Source organism: Tupaia chinensis, unplaced genomic scaffold, assembly GCF_000334495.1.
Source record: "Tupaia chinensis unplaced genomic scaffold, TupChi_1.0 Scaffold000478_3, whole genome shotgun sequence".
In the NCBI taxonomy this organism is placed as follows: Eukaryota; Metazoa; Chordata; class Mammalia; order Scandentia; family Tupaiidae; genus Tupaia; species Tupaia belangeri.
The window spans coordinates 745,209-769,504 of NW_006159990.1; the positions used below are offsets into that span (position 1 = coordinate 745,209).

General features: G+C 38.5%; 1 protein-coding gene across 2 annotated transcripts in view; it reads right to left on the minus strand.

Annotated features, from left to right (window-relative positions):
• The window catches only part of KLHL32 (kelch like family member 32), a 244,098-nt gene that overhangs the window by 51,453 nt on the left and 168,349 nt on the right, over positions 1 to 24,296 (minus strand). For both annotated transcript variants that reach the window (XM_006156098.2, XM_027774801.1), the window contains exon 6: positions 13,575 to 13,790. In XM_006156098.2, the coding sequence (XP_006156160.1) occupies positions 13,575 to 13,790 (216 nt within the window). The remainder of the gene's footprint in view (positions 1 to 13,574; positions 13,791 to 24,296) is intronic.

Sequence of the window (24,296 nt, forward strand, 5' to 3'; positions counted from 1 at the left end):
GAGACAGAGAGACAGAAAGTGAAAAATCATTGCCCAGTGGGTTGGCCGTGCCATAATCCCTTCTCCTCCATTCTCTTTTTAAAATTTTGAGCACACACATACATGGGCCCAGTGTGGGTTTTAAGTCTCCGGGTCTGGGACTTAAATCATGTTTAACTACGTGGGAGTCCAGTGACCTAACTGTTATGCCATCTGCTAGTCCCAACACTCTTATTTCTTTTAAACAAACATTTTAAGTAGCACTGCTGCTTAAATAAAGACTGTAGTAAAACAATGACTTGATTCAATGATTTAATTCATTTTTGGAGTCTCTTCAGAGGTAAAAGTGAATTATTACCTAATGACTCTCTTTACTATTCAAATATGACTAGCTTTTTAAAAAGCAATAAATAAATAATGTGGAAATAGAACACATGAAGTAGAATTATAATCATTATGATGCTGTCAGTTTACCATCTATCTATAGACTTAATTGTTTCACAATTGACATATGAGAAAAACATGTCCCAGACATGGAAGAATGTTGCTGAATGTTCATTGGGGGGAAAAATGAAAACACAAACAAAAAAAGCCAAACAGTGATTTAGCTCTCAAGTGCCTGATATATGAGACCATGCGCAGGTTGGAGACAGAAGTAAAGGTTTTCTTTTTTTTCTTTTCCTTTGTTTTTGTTTTTAAAAGGTATGCATAGAGAGGTACAAAGCTCATTACCATAGGAGCTACACACCGTAAACACCAACATTATTAGATGCCTGCATTGTTTTTACTCTGTACTTCAAGGAGCTACAATATTAGGTGCTGGATTGATATAAATTGAAAATCCACAACTTTTAATAACCTTCATACTTCTACAGAAGAGTACTGTGTTCCCTGCATATCTGTCTCCCTACCTTGACCCTCCCCCCCTGCTTCCCAAAAAGAGGAAAAAGGAGTAAGATGTTGTTCTTGGAAGAAAAAAAAAATCAACAAACTGTTGTGAAACAAGCTAGGGAGAGACATGGAAGAAGGGAGTCTTCAGTTCCATGTATGTGTGCATTCTGACTTTACTGTTTCCCAGTTAGTGTAAGAAACAGCTGTGTGAGCTGCTGCATTAGCAAACTGGCCCAAGTATCCCTGTCGTTTATACTTCCCCACTGCACAGTCAGAATGGAAACATTTGCTCTATTGGAAGGCAGTGATAAGGATGGATTTTAAAAGTTTCCATTTTTAAGTGAAAATGAAAGAAAAATGCTCTTCTAGATGTGTTGTGCCTTTGAGCTCCATTTGAAAAAAGAAAAAAAAAAGGCAGAGAAAGCTGCTGTGAAGGTCACCGAGTGAAAGAACTTCCTCAGGGCACAGAATAAATTAAATCCCAAGGAAAAAATAAAATGTGATTTCCAGAGTGTGAGGCACAAACTCCAAATGACAATGATTGACAGCCAAACTATATCCGTGCAATATCCAAGACTGCACGTTCTCATTTACCTCAGTGTAGCCAGCAAGCGCCCATTAAACATCCGTCTGATGCCCAAATTAACCTTCTTGGCAAACTGAAAGAGGCACAAACTATCATAATCAACCTTTCATTATCACAGCAGCCTCTAGTTAAAGGGTCAGAATAATTGTGCCATCAGAGCCTTGATTGTTTTCAATCAACAGACGGCTGGAGTGACAGCTCGGTGATGGAGGAGTCTGATGAAACCGCACCAGGCCTAATCAGAGCAGATGAAAGGAAGGCATGATTGGTGCAAATGAACAGTCGTGCCTCTCCTTTTCATTTACAATCTGAAATTACTCTTAAATTTGTGGGGTTTTTTTCCCTCCCTTATGAGCACCACTGAAAGAATGTTTGACTTATTATGAGTTCTGACAGTGCAGAGTTATAAAACACAGGTAGGGTTATCAGCTGAGGCTTTAAGTGGGTATTCAGCATAATTCTAACAAATTCACTCTTGAAAAGCACAAAATGACTAAAAAGGCTTCCAATGACCTAACCTCTCAGTGCTGTTTGATTAGCAGACCCATTTATTCCTCTGGCATTCTAAATGATGAGATGATAAAACCGAGGGCAGGAATACCCTGTGTAAGTGTTTTTTCTCAGCACAATGCTCTGTTTACGCCAGTGTTAGTTTCTCGGCCCCAGCTCCTTACAGTTTTTTTTAAGAACTGGAAGAGCTCAAAAGAGCTCCTCTATCAGAGGACATGGATCACATGGGGTTTGTTTTTGTGAACCTGAAGCTACACTGGAACCACAGTGGTAGAAAAGGGACAGGAACCCACCAACCCAATGCAGTAACTCAGCAGACTATCTGGGGGGAAAGAATAAATAATTCTGTGAAAAGGCAGGCTAAATTTGGCATAAAAAGAATTTGGGAATAACAGAAACATTACAAAGCTAATTCACAAAGCTGCTTTTATTTTTAACAACTATGGACATTGACACTTTAAAAATTTAGTGGTGAATATACCCTTGTAATAGCAAAAATAAGCTGCTAGTTTCTGTTTTTTTTTTCTTTGATCATGAGATTAACCAGCCAATCATGACAGCATTATGATTTAGGTCAGTACTGTAAAACAAAGGAAATCCTTTTAGCTGCAAAGATTAATATGCGCCATGTATGTGTATGTGTGTGTGTGTGTGTGTGTGTGTGTCAACCTACATATGTATATATGGTGTGAACTTTGCATGTGTCTGTGAGCTAGAGGGCAGGGTGACTGCTAGCTCAGGATTCAGGGTAGTTTTTAACCTTTTTGCTAAACATTTTTTCATAAAACTTAAGCCATTTTGTTTGCTAGATTGTGTGTTGGAAAAATAACACAGAGATATACAATTAACAAAGTAAAAAAGTTATTAAAAATAACCCTGAATTTTCTATATATTTAGTAAAATTTGTTTCACATAGCTAGACATCATTTTATGGGTCAATTTCTCACCCACAAAGTTATTCTACCTACGCGTAAATGGCTTTAAGCAGAGTATTGCCAAAGCTGTCGTATGACTTTCTGTAACATAGCAAAGGTTTTTATTTTTTGTTTTAGTTTTGCTATTGGCCACGTGCACTCACCAGAGAGAGTCAGACAGAGAGAGAGAGGAAAAATAAGAAATCACCCTCCAGAAGGGACAGCCATGCCATAATCCCTTCTTTATTCTCCTCTTGAGATTTTGGTTACACACACATATGCCTGGCATGGTTTTCAAACCACCAGGTCTGGGACCCAAACCACAGAATGGGCTATGCGGGAGCCAGCCACCTTAACCTCCACACCACCTGCTGACCCCTGATTTGTTTTTAGAACAATCCTCTAGCAAATGGCTCAAATGTGTCTATTTTCTGATCTAACCTTGCTCTCCCACACTCTAGCGCCCATATTCTTTAGCAGGCCACTTTACTTCTTGTGTGCTCACAGGTACTTCCATCAAGCTTTATCAATGGACAGCACATGCTCCATCATCTCCAGAGGGTTCGGTTCTCTCTGTGTGCTGAAAACTTCCTTTTATTTTTTTCATCTTTTATTTATTTATTTAGAGATATTTTTGCTATAGAATGCATGGGCTCACTGGAGAGAGAGACAGAGTGAGAAATCACCCTCAGGGGGGATGGTCACACTGCAATCCCTTCTCCTCCATTGTCCTCTTAGGATCTTGGACACACATGCACATGTGCCCAGCCTGAGTTTAAACTGCCAGGTCGAGGACTTGAACTGTGGTTGACTACATAGAAGTCCAGCTACGTAAACATTATGCCATCTGCTGGTCCCATGGTGTTTACTTTTTAAGGCATGACTTCCCTTGGCCCAGAAGGCAGTTTGTGTATAGGTAAAATAGGATTGGCTTCCGGATTATGACTACATCTAGGATTTAAAACAGGATTTTCTAACTAATTCATGCAGTAGGCAGATGAAAAGTCAGCCAATTTGAGTAAGTGCCTATTCTAACCCTCAGGATTCAAGGGATTGGAAGTCATTCTAAAGCACTACACAGACATTCTATTTTATATCACCTGAATCTCACATGTGGTGAGAAGAACAAAAAGATTCTTTAGGGCACCTGGCAAACCTGATAAATCAACCCCCTTGTTTACTTTATTATTTATCCTTTACTGGATTTACGTGGAGCTTCACTCCAAAGAGTAAAGGGTTTCAGCAGTGGGCAGAAGAAGGAATCACTGAACTAAGGTCGAATGTGATTCTCACAGCCAAATAGAGGGATGCCTAAAGTGTATTTGCCTCTTAAGGAAGCATCATCCCTTCTGGATAGAGAGGTTTAGTTTTACTTTCAGCTGTGAGTAATTTCCCATTGTGATTGGCTGACTTATAGTCAATTTACTATAATTAATGCCAAATTACATTGTAATTCACATAGAATTACAAATTAAAAGCTATATTAAGAGCAAATGAATTAATCAAAATTAATGATATTACGCTCACTTGTTTTAAAGTGTTAATAAGATAGGTCCTCCTAAAACGTTTAAACTTTAGCGCACCATTCATCACTCCCTTAATTACCTGATTTCCTTGTGTGACCAGAGAAGGTAGTGTGTGGGCATTTCTCATCAACAAGAACACAAAGATAGACACATTCAGCCCCTGGCATGCCGTGCTCTTTTTAGCTACCATTCTTGAACCATAAATAATATCTGTGCCTCTTACTAATCCCAACTTGTAATATTTTCTGTGGACAAAGGGGAACAATGTTAAAATCCTTGATATCTGTCTTTAGAACCTGCCAAGGACTTCTTTTTTCTAAGAGGATGTACCTTCTTGGTTATGCTTTTTTTGACCAGAATATCAAAATCCATTTGCTGTTCTTTAATATGTAAGCCTAAGACCTACTGAGAATAGCTGTTGTCTACCACATGTGGGCTCTGGGCAGTCAGTAGTGGAAAGGACCAACAGGGTCCTGCTTTCATGAGTCTTTCAGAGTCCAATGTGGAGATTTCTGCTTGTTTCTTTTTCCCACCACATTTGCTAGGAGGAGGTGAACAGAATAGGAGCAGAACCTCACCAAGAGAATGCATGACACTATTGTGAGTTCAAAGGAAGTCTAAAAGTTACCTTCTTATTCTTCTAAGAACTCTGCCCCTGATTATTGTCATACAATAGCCACTTTTCTGCTTCAGGTGTGTGGAGTCAAGGTGTTCTTTATTTTTACATGTGGTGAAACTCTTGCAGGGAAGGGTGGAGGAATCTGTAGGATGTCAGTTTTCAACGATAAACGTCAAGGCTTCTCCAGACACCTCTTTTAAATGTAGATAATTCTATGTCTCAGGCCACTCTTATAGTTCAATTTAGATGCTCTCAGAATGCCTGGAACAGGAAAGTCTCTACGTTCTAACACAGACAGCTGGTATGAATGGCCACAGCCGCTCAACTGGTCTGATATTACAGGATTCTGCAGGTTTATTTGTACTGGAAAGAGACTGATATTTATCTATTTCAATAAATTAATATTTGTGTACCTTTCTTTTAAACCTCATATCTAAATCACTACCAGACTGTCAATTCTATGACATGTATTACTGAATTTTCAATATATTAGGCATAAAATGACATGTAGTGATTAATCACTTTCATTCATTCTGTTCTACTCTCTAGTTCCAGATAGGGACATCAGCCTGCAGGCTTTCTCTTACGTAGCCTGTGTCACTGCAGTGGCAATAATGACACTCCAGGTTCTCTTTTACACTGATTTAAATCTCTTGATCGGATTTTAAAGTGATCCTCCCTGTCGTCCTTTGCTTCCTGCTTTATACTTAGTATCTTCTACTTCGAAAGAATGAACAGTGGTTCCCTCCCTCTGCCAGAACTCCCTATCCATTCTTTCTCATCACACTGTGGAGAGCTCCAAACCTTCTGGGCTCTCATCAAAAAAGACCCTCAGCAGCACTTCCCTCTACTATTTTTATTGGAGTCATTTTTGCAACTTCCCACAAAGCCACACAACAGGTGAAAATAAAAACTGGTAATTTATTAGGAAATGTCTACTGTTGGCTCACTCATTAGAGAGTAATATATAAAAGCCTCTGACTCATGAGAGGATGTAGAAGGTACTTCACAATTCTGTTTTATTAGAGATTTGGTATATTTCAAAGGGATACAGTGAGGCCTCCATTGAAACCTGTACTGTGAAGTGAGTCAGTCACTGAGCTCTACAATCTGCAAACTTTAGTTTTCTCACTACTTAAAATTTGGATAATACTTGCCTTCTCACCCTTAACAAGGCTGATGGGAGACTCAGATGAAATTATGTGTATAAAAGTACTTTGAAATAAATCTCTCTAGGCTTGTAAAGAATTATTATTGTTGTTATTATTATTGATGGACTTCTGTGCCTAACCTCAGGGTTCCTACCTCATATATAGCTTATAGTTGGGTTTTATTTTTAAATCCCTGATAACCCAGGTAGTGGCAATATTACTGCAGGCCACCAATGCATAAGTAATATTCTCCAGTCATCTTTTCCCTTCTCACAGCGGCAACAACAAAAATATCAGTCTGGAAACAACATGAATCACAATGGAAATTAGAAGCAGAGAACATAAATATGTCATATCTCATAAATCACCTCGTTGTTCTGTTGTGCTCATTCTTTTAAAAAAGAAAAAAAACCTATTAACTCATGGGAATAGCAGCACACAAATACAAGTTGGGTCTCCTGTAATTTCTGATAATCACTGCCCCTCACAGCTCCCTGACAATGCACAGCTCTAGCATTGAGGACTCATGGGAGCAATGTCCCTCTAAAATGAAGGTGTTGTGTGTCTCACAAAGGCTTCCAGCCTGGAGGGAAAAAGCATCCTGGGAAATAAATTAAAAAAAAAAAAAAAGAACGTGATATCATGAAAATGTCTAGAAATTGCTAATCTGAGGCGGGGAGGCTGGGGGAAGAGGGAAGTAACAACACACACATGCGTGAAATAGCACTGAGGAAGGGTGGGAACATGATGAAAGATTAAAATTTTATTTAGAGAGACTGACAGGTGGCTCGGTGGTTATGGTGCTGGACTCCCACATAGCAAACCGCAGTTCAAGTTCCAGACCTGGTGGCTTCTCTTCTCACTTTCTGTCTCGGGTCAAAACAAAAACAAAAACAAAAAGAAGAGTAATAAGTAAAATAAAAAATATAATTTTTGAAAATTTTTGTTCGGAAATAAGAGTTCTTAGGCCACGATATTCTATTTCTAGTTATGAAGTTCTGTGTGTTCAAAATGTAAACAGTACTCAGAAACTTTTGATTAAAAGTCATACACAGTCTGATTTCTTTGAGGTTAGGCTGTAACCCATGGACTGGCAAAGGTTTGTGAAGCTGCCGTTTAGAGGGTACATACAATAAGTGAGAGTTAACAGTGAACTAAGCACTGAAGAAGAGGCAAAGGGACCTGGGTGGTGTGGAAATGTCCAAACAAAAGCATTTCCATTGTACCTGTAGCATTTCAACATGCCCAAAACAAGCAATGAAATCACTGTACTATTTGACTCAGGTCAGTCTCCATAGGATGGAATCAAGGGTGATAGGAAAGAGAAACAAGCAGAAATCTCCACATTGAACTTTTAAAGACTCATGAAAGCAGGGCCCTGTTGGTCCTTTCCATTGCTGACTGCCCAGAGCCCATCCTGTGGCAGACAACCGCAGTTCTCAGCAGGTCAAAGGCAGGCCAAGTAGGCACTCAGTAACTACTCAGAAAGACTGAAGAGTCCAAAGAGTTCCATGCCATGACACAGACATCCTTTCAATCTGTGGGTGCCATGCCAGGGAACTGGAGTGGTCAAACCCTTCTGCTTTTAAAGTCATAGAATTGATTAGTTTGATGTTGATGCCCCTCTGGGTCTATCACTTCTGAGTATTTCTGAACTTCTCTTATGAATTTAGGGGCCAGAGTGTGGCATGGTGGTTGGGGTGCTGGATCCCCACATGCCAACTATAGTTCAAATCCCAGACCTAGTAGCTTGGGACTCATACCAGGCATATGTGTGTGTATATGCTCAGAGACCCAGGAAGAGAGTGGAGGAGAGCGGACTGTAGTATGGCCATCCTCCCTGGGGGTGACTCTCACTTGCCCTCCCACTATCTCTGTTTCTCTCTGGTGAGCACACATGACCTATGGAAAAAGCCTTAAAAAAAGAAAGAAAAAGAAAGAAAGAGAAAACAAGCTACAGACCAAAGTGGACAGAGTCTAAGAATGAAAAAAACCCGAGTTTTATTTCTAGCTTTGTTACCTCAGTTTCCCCATTTTTGCCACAGGAGAAAAGCAATGGTAAATGCAGAAGCAGTCTCTAAACTGGGATGTGATATTCACATTAGAAGTATTAGGAGGGCACGATTTGATATACAGTGCTGTTGGAAATCCTTGCTTCTCCCTGGCCACAGGTACATTTGGGTCAATTTTTCACCCAAGAGATAAAAAAGGAAAGCTGAGTACATTGCTAGCATCCTCTGTTTTCCAACTATAAAGGGACCGTAGCTTTTTGTTAGAGTTCACATCGGGGGCTCCTGAAGGGAATGATTAAATCAAATTATAATATGGGTGATTTGGTGATGTAGATAAAAACTTAGGAGGAGCTGGTTAAAAAACCCACTGCGGCTAAGGTTGCTGACTATTCTAAATAACATGTGACTTGCACCTCTAAAGATAGAAAGTGACAACATATTAACGGTATGACTGTGGAAACACATTTCCAATAAAAATGTAAGGAAAACGCAGTCTTTAAAAGACCAAAACTCTTTTGTATACTAATTTATTAGAATAAATCCAGATTTATGTAGGAATAGTAAAATGCTCTATTACCCATTCAGTACATTTTAATATGAAAACTCCCCTTGATTGTTTTAATTTATTATTTATAGAGTGCAAGGAAACAACATGGCAGTGTACAATGCAAAATCACAGGGACAGCCTTGGCCTCTGGGAATGTATAATCAAAGACAAAATGTAAATAGGATGAGCCCCACTCCCAGCCCAAGCCAGGTGATATGTTCCCTCTTTGCCATTACTAAATAGGACATACATAGGACAGAGGGGACTCTTCCCGCCAAGATCTGACCTTGTTTGACCATTAAATTGTTTGGTCTTAGTATCCATTTAAGTCTAGTCTAAGTAGGAGGTACCCTCAAACCCAAGGTTAATACAGGAAGAAAAGCATTGCCAGGAACCCCAGGATAATCAGGGAACCAAAGTATTGTCCTTACAAAATAATAAGCCCTTCCTAAAAGTAGAAAACAGTCAACAAATTAAAAATTAAAGGAAAATAAGACTTCACATTCAGAGACAAAGATGAAATAAATCTAATAATTGGATGTTTTTGCAAAGTTTTTTATTCCAGGATCTAGCTTCCAACAAAGTCTAGTGTATCACAGGTGCTCAAGAAGTATTTGTTTTTATTTCCACAGAATATCTTTATTGATTTTTAAATATTGTTCTTAATTCTGTGACTTTGGAAATGAAGTAGTAATTCAAAGAGCTGGATTAATGGTTTAAAATCACAAGGATTCCTCCCTTTTGGAGTGAGGCCTGGAAAAGGGAAATGGAGTTAGCAAACCTGCCTTCCATTCTAGCATGTTTTTGGGCATTTAGGTGTTCAACAAATACTGATGGATAGAGAGTCTGCCTTCTCCTTATAATAGTGTGTGGAAAAATATATGTTCTATTCAGATGGCTTCTATAAACTGTACTCCCATGGAAGATAGTAATCATTTTCTTAGTAATGAAAGGGAACTAAGGTAGAAGAGGTAAGAAATGTACTTTCCTGAAATGAAAACAGATTACTAGGACTTGCATAGGAATAGTATGAAATTATCTCATTATTTTATTCAATCTCTATTTTATTTTTTATGAAGAGATACCATGTTTTGGCTTATTTATTTATTTTAAAATACTCAGTTGACAAATAAGGGTTGTACATATTTGAGGTGTAAACATGATAACTTAATATACATGTGCATTGATTAATGATTACTATAGTTAATTTTTTTTTAACTTGTCAAAAGGTGAGTGCTTACCAGAGAGACACAGAAACAGAGAGAGGGAAAAGAGAAAAGAATGCCCCAGTGAAGTGTGGTCATGCTGCAACCTCTTCTCCTCCATCTCTCCACCTTGTATTTTGGACATGCACACACAAGTACCTGGCCTGTTTTTCAAGCTGCTGGGGCTGAGATTGGAACCATATGGCTTGGTCAGCCATATGGGATGCAGCTCCCTTAACCACCAGAAAGGGCAGGTCCTATCATTGTCAAATTAATTAGTTAACACATCACCACCTATGCTGCACATTAGATCCCCAGAACTCATTCATCTTATAACTATTGAATCATCGAAAAAGTCATGATGTATTTTTGCACAGAAAGATACTCTGTATGACTTTCCTGATGACCCAATAAAGGTTTTGTATTCTTGAACTAGCATCTCCCCATTTCCCCCAACTCCCCATCCTAATGGCAGGTCCCAGTTCAGCAGTGTGACACTGAATGTTGAATATAATAAAAGATATTTAATAAGATCCTATTGAAATGAGGTTCTGAGTTAGAGCTAAAACACGAAAGCAGAATAAAACTGGTGGAGATTTGCCAGGTCACGAATATGAGTGACCTCATGCCCCTTATTTCCTCTCCAGCCACTTTACTCAGTTTTTAGTCTCTTTCTTTGATCTCAGCAACAAGTTTGGTGTCTTTCATCTGGAGCCTAAAAAATCGTTGGCATCGAAACATAAAGCCAAATCGTTGAGCTGAATTTTTAAAAAAATGATATAATTTAAGGGGGTTTCTGTGTCCCTCAACATCTAAAGTGTGTATGTGGTACAAATCTCTAAGTTACTGCTGAATATATAGTGAACTTTAGCCAACAGACCAAGTAGTTTCAGGCTATGGAAGGGATAAAAAACATATCTAGGAGGGACCAAGAAACTCTCTGTGAGAGAAGAGACTTAAAATAAGTTTAAAAAGGTCAGATGGGAAAAAAAAGGGGAGGGCAGTTATAAGGCATAATCGTGGGGGATTTCACAGGTTCACAGTTCCACAGAATGGTTATTGTGGCCTGCAGCACATTTTATCAAGAAAAGGGACTGGGGAAGGGACAGGAGAAAAAAGTGAAAAGAGAATTTGCTCAGTGAGGATAATTTGAAGGTTCTTGTGACAAGTCCTTCGAGTCAGACTGCATGAAGCCCTGTGAATAATGAAAATTAAACTTTTCACCAAAAATGAGATGGTGATGGCTCCAGATTACGTTATCAGCCTAGTGAATGAGCCACCTATGTAAATGCGTATATGTTTACCAGTTACACATATTAGCCAAATAGTACTATCCCGCACCCATTTTTCTACTACCCGTCCTACTTTGTGCCAATTTCCTTTCTCTCCCCAACACTCCTGGCTTCACTGTTCTTCTTTGAGACATGGGATGGAGATTTGTCAAAGTCAATGAGCACTTTATTACAGCGAGAACGTTCTGTAATGAACAATTCAGCAATTTAATGAGATTCTGTAGATCTGTCTCTAGCCTGTCCATCAAGTTTCACTTCTATAAAGCACCCTGACACTAATCCTCTGGCATACCCAATCTTCACCCTGGGATGAATATTAGATTCTTCCCCGGTATATTGCATTACTAGTATAACCTCAGCAAAAAATGATGAACTTAACTATACTTGAGGCAATATAGCTGGTCTGATTTGATTCTTCTCTATTGGGCTGAGTATGAGAGAATTAGTTATTTACTAAAATAAAGTAAAAACAGTTTCTTTTTGCCTGCTGAATGCCTACATTGATAATATTTACGGGAGTCTCTTAATTCCTTCTTGAGGGGCAGGTATAAAAACTGTTTTGCCTGCAGCAGAAACTAGTTTTTAAAATTCTACATTATACTGTTAGTAACCTTTAGAGAAGCAATTATGGTAACTCGTAAATGGACAGTATGGAATTTTCTTGACACTCAGACATCTGCACATTATCGTATCAGATCTCTGGCAGTACTTTCAACCATGCCACAAAAAGAGACAGAAGCCACGAAATGGTTGGCCTCGGATCTCAATTCAGTGAGAAAGAAACTAAATGCAGAATTCCATTCTTTCTTTTTCCCTGAGGAAGTAAAGAAAATCTGACTACTTTGTACTTCGAATGGACCAAAGTAAATTCTGATATTTTTGTTTATAGAAGATAGTCGCCATTCACTAAAGTCTCTACCAGAATCACATCCTTCCCATCTCTTTTAACACCTGCCTGAATCAATATTACCAGAAATACTCAAGAAATAGCAAGTGTTTATGATAGTTTTTCTTTCTTTCTTTTTTTTTGGACTTTTAAAAAGTTTTTGGTAAAAACAGAGTGAAAGAGTGGAATAAAGAGCTGGAATCAGGTGTCAGCAGACTTAGGTTTAAATGCCGGCTCTGTTCTATAACCCTGAGCAAGGCGCTGAAGCCTCATTTTGTTCATCTGGACATGGGGATGGTAAAAGCCATTCTTCAAGCCTGTTGTGCTGATAAGTCAATAAGTTTACAGAGTCTGGGACCCTCTCTGGTGGAAGCAATAATAGAGAAAAGGTGCTGATTTAAGTGATACAAAAGAAAGAAGGGATAAAGGCATCAGGAAAATCACTAATCAGTAGTCAGATGCTGGGTAACAGACAGCTACCTATGACTTTGCTTTGGTCGTAATTAAAGTCCTTTTTGAATATTATTTGGTAAGATTTCAGGAGTTCACTGCTTCACCAACTAACAGAAGATCTGAAATTTCCTCTTGCATTGTGTCTGTGACTATTTTCCAAATGACCATGAAATTTTGAAGGCATGGTGCCCCAGAAGTAACAAAATGGCAAGCCAGTGCTTCAGCGAGTGAGACAGAGTGTACAAGGAAGAGGAAGATAGGCTCTGACTATTTCCCAAAGACACCATGTGGACTGTTCAAGGATAGTCACTGGGGATGAGCAGAAGAGGATTTAAATTGAATAATCAACTTCAAAACATAAAACATCCTGCCGCTCCCCAGACAAAGGAGTGACACAATGTGAAAAGAATGCTATGTCAGGCGAAAAGGCAGAGCTTCGGAAAATAACAATGAATGCAGAATGAACTAAGACTAAGGAGGGAGATTTTTCCCTGCAGTGCAAGAAGAGCTTCATTTCATTTGGTCCAAGCTGTTCTCCATTACAGCAAGGAAATGTTTCTGAATTGTTTACAGGAAAGCACAGAATTTATTATGACTTCACTGGCCTTAAATATGCATAAATATCACTTTTCAATCCATTCTTTTCATATGCAGTTTAAGAAACATTTTTTATCACACACACACACACACACAGACACACACAAAAATCCCAACTCTTTCTGATATGACCATATTAGAGTTTCAGGAAGCCATAGGTTTTTAAGGTCTGCAGTATCTCACCTGTTATTCCCTAAATTAAGCTACCTGGTCAGCTGGGGCCTCTGAGTCCCAGGGGCTGGAGTTCTCCAATCACTTGCACATCAAGGGACCATGACTTCTAAAACATCATCCCTGGTGAGGACCAAACCAGATGAAATAGTGGTCACTGTTCTTCAATCCTTTACCTTCTCATCGTGTCAGGCCTTCTCAGCACCAGAAGAGGACCTGTGCAGAGAGCCCTTACCTGCCAGATTTGCTCTTCACTCAGGGAAGTCAGGCGGTCACTCTTTAGGACTTCCTGAAGCAGGCAGTAAGGAAGTGTTAGAACATCTTCTGGGCGGCTCTTGAGGAGTTCAGAGAGATGTTTCACTAAGAAATCAATCACTGCCTTCTCCAACAAAGTGAGGTTAAAGAGGTCAGCAAGTCTGTACAGATCCAAGTAATTAAAGCTATTTAATTCCTGGGTGGGAAAAAAAAAAAATCTCTTAGAAATCAATCCAAGAAAGGACCAGCAAAAAATTCAGACCAACTCACTAAAGTTTTCATAAAAGGGGTGGGAGAAATGGAACTATTAATATTGAAAAAAAAATTAAATGATAAGGCTCCAGGCAAAGAACTTCTGTTCTGGAATTCATCATTTTTCTTCACTTTACTTCTCTAAAAACCCATATATACTTACAGACATCTTAACCGAGGGACTGAAAGAAGGTTCTGTTTCACTTGGCTGAAATATTGCTTGGCCAATTTTTAGAAGTATTTACCAATCCAGACAAGTGACTTTTCTACCCTTACCATATTTACAGCTCTCTCGTTCCTGCTAAAGATAATCTAAGGGCAGGTAAACTGGAATTCATAATCAGATGACATAAACTATATCGAGGTAGACTGACTCGACTCTTTTCCAAACTGCAAACTAAGTAAAAACAACCCCATCTTGACTTAATGGAATTAAAACAGATTTTTCCATGTAAGGTCTCATGACATCTCACAGGAAAGACTCTTATACTGAATAATTCTATGTTGAATACACTGAAAATAGATTATTTATAATTATTTTGTTGTTCTTAGTCTCAACCATTAGACCAGTATCTTCCTTTACCACATTTTCAGAATTTGGGGAGATTTTATCTGTCTCTACAAGCTCTCAAACCCATAGCAGGCTCTACATTAATGTCTCCAGACAGTCACAACTTCCATGGGATTTCTGTCACTGTAACCCTGAGAGAATCAGAGTAGGCCCTGAAAACTTGTCAACTGAAAACTTACTGATTCCTTCCCTCCAGGACGTGGTGGGATGCTTTCTGTCTCCCTGTCTCTCTGTCTCTCTGGAGAGTGCACGTGCCCTATAGCAAAAACCTTCCAAAAAAAAAAAAAAGAAAGAAAGAAAAAAGAAAAAAAAAAAAAAAAAAAAAAAAAGAAAGGGACCAGCAGTTAGCATAATTGCTATGTCGCTGGACTCCTGTGTAGTTGGCCACGGTTCGAGACCCAGACCCAGTGGCTTAAACTCATGCCAGGCGCATGTGTGTGCATGCCCAAAATCCCAAGAGGAGAACGGAGGAGAAGGGATTGCGATGTGGCCAACCCCCTGAGGGGGTGTCTCTCTGTCTCTCTCTGTCTGGTGAGCACACACGTCCTATAGCAAAAACCCCTCAAAAAAAAAAAAAAAGAAAAACTTACCTGATTCACAGAGGAGAGCAGGTTGTATCCTACTGTTCTCTCATTTGTCTCATTTGTAATGTATAAGTATTGTTACATGAGCAATATTTTTTAATAAAGTATGGAATGCAGAGTGCCATCTGACTGCTGTTTTACTCTGTTGACCTACAATAGTAGTTTTCAACATGCTTTCTCTTTTTCCTAGTTACTTCTACAATAGTTGAGAGTTTAAATGATTATGTTCTGAATCTATGCTGCCCAACATGGTACACGCATGTGGCTACTATGCATTTGAAATGTGACCAGTCTGAACTCAGATGTGCCATAAATACAAAATACACATCAAGTACAAGGGAGTAAGACAAATACAATATATAAAAATGTCTCAATAACTGTATATTGATTAAATATAGAAATAATAGCCCTTTAGTATATTGAGTTAAATAATTTAATTAATTTCACTTAAATTTTTACTTTTTAAAATATAGCTACTAGAAAACGTTAAACCACATATGTGGTCTCCATGATATTTCTATTGGATAGTGCTGTTCTAAAAAATAAAGTATATAATTTAAAAATGGGAATAGTCTCAGAGCATCAGCTACATCATCACTGTGGCTACCTGATCAAATATCTCTGCTTTAGATTCCATTTCTTTTGGTAAGAGATGACACTGTAATTCTACCCCTCGAAAAAGTCAAGCTACAAGTCTTTAGAAATAAGCCATAAGATTCTGGCTCTTAGGTACCAGCAGTTGGCGTAATGGCTATGTTGCTCAACTCCCATGTAGTCAACTGCGGTTTGAGTCCTGGACCAGGTGGCTTAAACTCATGCTGGGCACGTGTGCATGCATACCAAGATCCCAAGAAGAGAATGAAGGAGAAGGGACTGTGGTGCAACTATCCCCCTGGGGGATAATTTCTCACTTTCTGTCTCTCTGTCTCTCTCTTTCTGGCGAGTGCACATGCCCTCTAGCAAAAACCTCTCAAAAGAAAAAAAAAAAAGATTCTGGTTCTTAGTAGCTCTATTTTCCCACAAGATCCCAAGAAGAGAATGAAGGAGAAGGGATTGTGGTGCAGCCATCCCCCTGGGGGATAATTTCTCACTTTCTGTCTCTCTGTCTCTCTCTTTCTGGCGAGTGCACATGCCCTCTAGCAAAAACCTCTCAAAAGAAAAAAAAAAAGATTCTGGTTCTTAGTATCTCTATTTTCCCACACAATTGAAAAAAGAATAAATGCTTATCTTTAAAATGAAGTTTACCACACATGACCAATAGAATCCATTAGAGTTCACATGTTAGAAGGCCTACTCACAGCCATTCAGTCAAAATATTCTGGCTTCTCGTTCTGAAGGTTTTATCAAAAGAATACTGAACAGTTTGACTACAGCACCAATTTATCTATGATATTTAGACTTGTTCTCTACATCTTGCTTCTTAGGCTTGGTAAAGTACCGTGGCAAGAAAAAACGTGTAACCCTTACACATGGTGCTTCCACTGAAAACCAAGGGACCATCTCCTCAAGATAAGTTATTTCTAGCAAGTACCTCCGACAAGCAATTTTAACTGCTACAGTACCCTAGATACCATTTTGACACCCCACTAAATTACTCCACGGTCCCCCAGAAGCTTGAAGGCATCCAGTGCCTTTCAAGTATTCCAGGCCCGTGCTTCAAGGGTGACCAGGGTCCTGATGCAGTGTCCAGCGGCACTGCATGCAGAGGTGAGCATGCACTAAAGCTGGAACCACTGCACACTGCAAAGTAAGAGGTGGATGGGCCCTGAGCTGGGGAAAATCTTTCTTTCTGGCTTGTTCTCCTGCCAAAAACTATGTGCACAACTAGAGTCTAGATTGGATTATACAATCATAACCAAATATTATTTGTTAAGCATCTTTTTAATCTTTCAGTGGAGATAATGATGTCTTTTAAGCCTCCAACTTAAAAGTCATTCAATTCAGAAGTTTAAAAAACCAAAGAATTAATTTATTTGGATAGGCATTTAAAAACTGTGCTTCTCTGCTGTGCTTCTTTTGAAGGGAATTATTTAACATCTTCTTCTATAATCCCCAAATATTTTCATTTTTTAAGGATATAATTGTGTATAACCTCCAAACCCAACCTAATGCAGCGTTTCCACTTTAGCAGTGGAGAACCGAGAGGGCTATCCTCACCAGTTCCATGGCCAACTGAATAGTAAAAGGGACCTGAACTGGCACGTCTGTGTACATCCCAACCTTCTCATTTCTCCCCTCTTCTGCTTAAAAATAATTTCCCCAAATCTTCAGTGCTTTTTGGTATATCAGAGGTTCCCATTCCCCTTTTATGCATCGTTTGTACTCAACAGTTCAACTAAGTAGGGAGATGGGGCAAAAAGAAAACCCACCCTTCCTGGGACTAAAACGACTTTATGCATCTCCTCCTACAGGGCAGACTTTCTGTGAGCTTTAAGCAAAAAATCATCACTTCTCATCCTTTTGGTTAAGACCATGAGTAAACAAAATAAGCATCAATAATGCTGCTTTTAAGGATTTGCATTAATGTGATGGGGGAGGGTGGGAAGCAATGGTTAAGTTGCATTAAATGCCTACCTGTAATACTGTGGATGGAGGAAAAAACATTGCTTCTTTAGAAAGAGTGCCATTATGTTTCTAGTTATAACAAGTAATAAACAGTCATTTCATAAAATTCAGGAAATACAAAGTATGCAAAAGAAAACAAAAATCAGTCGTAATTCCACCATGCAGAGATAATCACTATTAATGCTTTGTGTACACACTTCTAGACCTTTACAAAAGATGTCTTTTATATGTCAAAGAAAAAGAATCATTGTGTTTAAGACAGAACAGACGACTGGCAGCCACAGGCACTCGGAGGTAACCCAGCTGGTAGGGAAAAGCAAGCCCCACAGATTCAGGGAGAACTGGTTCAAATCCAGTTCTGACACCATTGGCCAGGACTTTGGGTCAGCTACAGGACCTCTTGTTATTTCCCATTTACAAAATGAAGAGTTCAGCCAACTGATAGGATTGCCACAGAGATTATGAATGAAGTGTATTTAATAGCTTAGCACTTGAAAAGTCTACAGTAAGTAGCTTGCGGTGAAGGGCAGGCAGAGAGCAAGAATGATGAAGAATGTTTGTGAATTGTTGTTTGGTATCCATAAACCATGACTGGGCATTGATGCATTGAGGTCAAAATGAGGAATGTGGTTTCTGGATGAGTAAGTCTTGACTAAGGTACACCATTAAGTCAGAGAAAGAGGGGATAGCCAAAGTAAAAACCATACAATTCGTACAAACTAATTGCATGTTAATGCCTCCCACACCTGTATTACTGACCAGACTTTTCTCCTAAACTCTGAATTTATTTTCCCAACTGCCTGTAAGAGAACATCTTCTCTGGGACATCCCATACCCGTATGGACCACAACATGTCCAAATGGAACTTCTTTTAGGTGAACTTGCATCATCTCCTGTTTCTCCTCCTTTCAAAGAATAGCCATATCTAGCCACCCACATCAAGAACCTAAAAGCTGGCCTATATTCTTCTCTTGTATTTGGCCAATCACCAAGTCCTGCCTGTTCTTTCTCCTTAGCAATTCTTGTTCTGTCCCTTAGCATCCCTTGTTTAGACTTCCTGCAACAATGTCTTATTACCATTCCTGCCTTCATTATAGAACTCTCAGTCCTTTTTTTTTTTATAAAAATATCACCATAATGAGCTGTTTAAAATCTATTAATAAATTCCCGTTTGCTTACAGGAAAAAAAATCCAAACTCAGTAACACTGTATAGCCTTCCCTGACCTAGACCCTGCTGGTCTTGTCATTCTGCAGCAACCCTGTCCACCCTTGTTTGGTTCCAGCCATGACAACAACCTGGCACATGGTGGTAATAATAACTACAATGGAAAGTGTAGATCGACAAGTGTAATATAAGCATTCTTATGTAAGAAAAAACAATTTTTCAATTCCCAGAATTTATTATTCAGTCCAAGAATGACCAATTACCTATTCTCTAACAATCTACCAATTGGCTTATACATTTTCAATGATACTCTGTCCTAATTATGAGTTTGTCTCAGATCTCTGGCATGATTCAACTTAAAATCCACATACCTAGGTAGAGGTAGTGGCTTTGAATGGAAATTTTAGCTCAGCAACAAGAAACTCTCTTGAGTAAAAGACAATCTTTCTCCTTTTTTTCTAAAAACGTTTCATTTCTGTCACACTGCTTCTCACTTGAAATTTAGTTTCTATTCAGAATTATGGTGCATACATTGTTGTTCTTTGGGGAATATTTTAAAATAGTATTTATTTTCCTTTGGTTTAAGGCTATTTGGCTTTTCTTTTTCCTTCTATTTGTTTCTTATAGTGTGAATGACAAGTTAAATAACAGGAGAAGAGCCATAAAATGTGTCCCCAGTACTGCACTAGCTATGGATAAACACCAGTTTTCCAAGTTCAGTAATTCTTAAACCTTATATATTCCTCCAATTCAGTCTCTCTGTGTGGCCTATTCTCCTAATTATCTTGTTAAAATGGTTATCCCCCAGATTAACTACTGAATATGGTAGAGGAAACAAAGCATGAGAAATGCAAATAATGCTTTATTTTGGGTTACATTCATATATAATTACATCTGCTAGGTATATTATCAGGTGCTTAGGACATGAGTAGGAGGCAGTAGGGCAGACTGAGAACTGGGGGTTAACCCCATGGTCCCTTTTGCCACTCTCCCCAAACCAGGGAAGGCAGTAAGGGAATGACAAGTCTTACCTTTGTGTGTCCCCCTGGCAGGTATTCTCTGTAACAGAGTGACTGGTCACTGATTATGAGGTGTCTCTAAATATTCTAATTAAACAGGTACTCAATACATGACCCAAATTCATGTAAAACTTACTTTACTTTATAATTTAGAGTAGATTTAAGCCTATACCTAAAATAATGTCACCCAGACTCAATTTCATTCTAACACATTTTTGAACTGGAGAAAAATGTGTAGCCTGAGAGCTAGGGTATATTCATTACACATAAGCCACAGCCTAGCTTATATATGCCACACCTAAGATGTATATCTTGTATGTCTTGTGTAATGGCATACAAGCTGAGAGCCAAAGATGAATAATTCTGACACGTAGTCTTAGTTCCAGTTACACCCATGGCTCTTTGGCTGGTCAGTAACCCTTGCCCACCCATCACTAAAACTTAATCATGGCCCTGGCACAGGAATTACACAGAACACGTATTTGTCATCCTGCAATTGCCTCTTCTGTAGACTATCTCCAATATCTGCCCCTACAAATACTCTTCCTGAAAGCTGGGAATCTTTATTAAAGTGAGAAGATTCAAGAATCGGATGGAGATGTTTTGACTCAGTGTTAAGAACACTTGCACAAAACATAGCCTTTAGCAGCACCTATTTCTGTTTCCTCATCCACAACAGTTCTGAGAATGTCACTGACTTATGGGGGGTGGGGAGAAAGCATTAACAACAGGGACTAGATATGAAAACTATAACTAGGGTTAAAGATAATAATAAACTCCTTCAAGGTTAATATAATAGTGATGCCATTTTAATCATTTTAATTTCTTTACTTTTCCTCCTCTAAGATGAGTAAACCGAATAGGGTTTCCAGGTTTTTCTGAGTAATAGCACTCAACAGATGTGCCTGCTTTAACAATGCTGTTTCCCCCATGTAATTATGATCCTTAATTTTCAATTACTGATGTCCTTTACTTAGATCTCCCCCCTTCAAAATGTCACCCCAATTACCACATGTTAGTATTCTACTCTAGGTAAAGATGGTTAGAAGACATGCTGGTTTCTATGCCTACTCATGTAATAGCATATGTGAAACTTGAGGTTTTAATATAAAATGTTATTACATCATATTTTAAAGACTCCTATAAATAAAAGGTCACCCTTATAATGAAAGCCAAGAAGCCTTCTTTTTAAAACCATCTCAAATCTATTCCAAATAGCTTGATGAACCCACTCTACATAAACACCAGTATGGTTTGACTTTTAGCAATGTCAAACCACGTGAAATAAAACAATTGTTTTGGCTGCTTAAAGGAGCCAAGGATGAAGTAGGATATGGTAAGTATGATGTCCTCTGTAATGATGGAATTCTAATGCTTCCCACTTCAGGTCTTCTATCACATGCCAAGTAACTTGCCACCAAGCTATTCTTGTATATGGCTTATCATCCGACTAATAAAAATGTTCCTACTAAGCTATTAATAGTAAAAATTAGGTTTTGCATCTCGTGCTTTTTGTATCCTGCACAATGCCAATCATAATGCCTTTCTCATAGACTATACTTGAAAAGTATTTATTGAATTATAAATAAAGAAAGCAATCAGTTGTGAGGCACATCCATGACTTCACAAGAAGAAAGGAAATGACAGCTTAGTTATAGATAATGACTTCACAATTGGGCAAAATGAACAATCACCCACAATTAACTGAGAAAGGTGCTTCTGAGAACGCTCTTGCAATACTAAGTGGGTGTCAGATTTTTCATTCAATTGGTAAGTAGGATGGAAAACACATTTATGCTCAGATACATGAAGCCTGGCTCCCATGGCGACTCTTAGTTCTTTTCTGACTTTCCACATTACTTTCCCCTTCTTCCCAGAATGTTGAAAAGAACCTTACTTCTCTAGTATTTAGTGATGATCAGAAAAATATCAATGACCAAGCTACTTGTCAAAAGTGTATCAAATAATTATCAAGTGGAAATGAATTCTCATAATTTTCCTTCAGACTGTAAGATCTTGAAGATTCCTTTGCCACAAACGGTTATTATTTGCGAAGCATTTTAAGACTATTTTATTCAATAGCTATCAAAAAGTTTGTAAGAAATAAATTCTATATTATAAATGTTCTCTGGGTCAACCTGTGGCATAGTGCTTAAGGCAGATGGATCCCACGAGGCTGACTGTGTACGTTGAGTCCTGGACCCTGCCATTTGAGAAATATGTGAGGTACATGTGCACGTGGGCCAAAATCCTGAGAGGAGGGAGAAATGGAGGAGAGAGGATTAAGGTGTGATTATGTCCTGTGGGGGCTTGGCTTCCTCAGTTCCCTCTGAGGAAGCAGTTCTCTCTCTCCCCAGTAAATGCATGTGTCCTCTGGCAAAACTTTTTAAAATAAATAAATAAATAAGAAGTGCTCTCCCCTCCTGGGGACAACTCAGGTCAGATTTCATTTCCTCAGAAAGACAGGTCATTCTAGCCTGAAGAGTTGTTCCCTCTTCTGTCTTCTAACTATACTAGCTACTTGTTTCATTTGTTTGACCCTTTTCTCTCCAGCTGTGCCTGGTGCAAATATTTACTTTTCTGAGTCTTCCTTTCTGTCTTCACAAAGTGACTACATAGCAAATTTTGACTGACAGACAATGGGCAGACAAGAAAAAAATATCACACACCTTAAAAATGCAACTTTTTGCTGCTTCTATGAGGGGGCTTCAAAAAGTTCGTGAAAAGATTAAAAGTACAAGTTTATTTTAATCCAAAAAATTTTTAAATCCATGCATAGTTTGTTTCAGAATACAAATTTGCCATGAAACTTTTGAAAACCTCTCCATATTTCTTGGTTTACAGTAAAACAGATTCTCCTGCTCCTCTAAAAATATCTAATTTTTTTTTTTGGGGGGGGAGAAGTTTTTGTTACAGGGCATGTGAACTTGACAGAAAGACAGAGAGAGATAGACAGAAAGCGAGAAATCACTCCCCAGGGGGGATGGCCACACCACAATCTCTTCTCCTCCATTCTCTTCTCAGGATCTTGGGCAAGCATGCACATGCACCCAGCGTGAGTTTAGGCCTTCGGGGTCGGGATTCGAACTGCGGTTGACTACATGGGAGTCCAGGGACACAGCAATTAGGCCATCCGCTAGTCCCAATATCTAAATATTTTGAATATTTGGAAAATATAAATAATTTATTAAATATTCAGTAAATTTGTTAATTTAATATTTAAGTAATAAAATAAAGGTACATACTTAGAATATTAGCCATAAAGGAGATAAAATATGGCAGTGAAGAAAGAAGGCAAGAGAAAAAGAAAAGCAAGTGTTCTTCTGCTGAATTTTCCCCAACCATATGTTATTTTTAGGATACCATTCAATATTAGGTACATTGCCACCTATGATTCATAGCTCAAAAAATAATAACTTTAACTCATTGTGCCTACATGTTTGTGGTAATATGTTTTTATTTTTTCTGTCTCCATAACTGGATCATAAGTTGTAGGGACAAAGTCAAGCTGCCATCTTTAGTTTGGAGGTATAAAACACGCATATGACTTAAAGCTGACCTGTCTGGATGGCTTTAACAAGTGGCTAAACTCTCCAACTCTAATTTTATCTAAAATTAAGAAGCATGATATTGCGTTTCAGAGCCCTGATAGGGATTCTCAAAAAGTATGTAAAGTGCTTTCAACATATAGTAGATGTCTTACATAAACAGCTATCTTGATTATTACTATTCCTTTTTTAAATGCTATCAACAGTACTTAAAACAAAACAAAAAAAACTTATGGATTAGCTTTACATAATCCATAAATTTTACTCACTGATTGGGTGAAAGGAAGAAAACACTGAATGTCTAACACGGACTTTTATTTTTTCACGCATGGCAGCAAAAAACATAGCTGTTGTATAAAAGCATTCATTTCTTTTGAGGTTAAAAAATACTTCACCAGAGATAAGCAAGAAGAACAGAGTGCGACATTATATTGGACCATGAACAAGTATGTGTTACTATAATACACTGTGGTTTCCAAGCTCTATATTACTCATAGCAGAATAGGCACACGGAGAAATCTAAGGATGGGGGAGCTGCATTTCTTTATGACCTTATTTGAAAGATAAACTCCTTGGGGAAATACAATTTATTCAGATTATCAAGACCCTGCTGTGCAAATCTACAGTCTGGGAGCACACTATGGAGATCAAAAAATATTTACTTTATTCTGTTGGGTATAAAAGCTTTTAATGAATGCATAATTAAGACAGAAAAGTGTATACAGCTTTAGAAATTCCACCGCTGAGCCAAGCCATTAATATCCAAGGCACCATACCCAGTTGTGATTCCACCTGTTTCCTATTTGGATTACAACCTAGTTATAAATCAAGGTATTACGTGACTACCCAACCTGGTGCTGCAAAAAAGGATTGTACTCCAGAAGTAGAGGAAGCAGCACAAAGCCTACTGGTGTGACTGCATGGTGAGGGGCTGGCCCTTTGGAACAGGTTGAAACAAACCTAGAAATAAATAAAACTCAAACCTTCTATAGCCTTG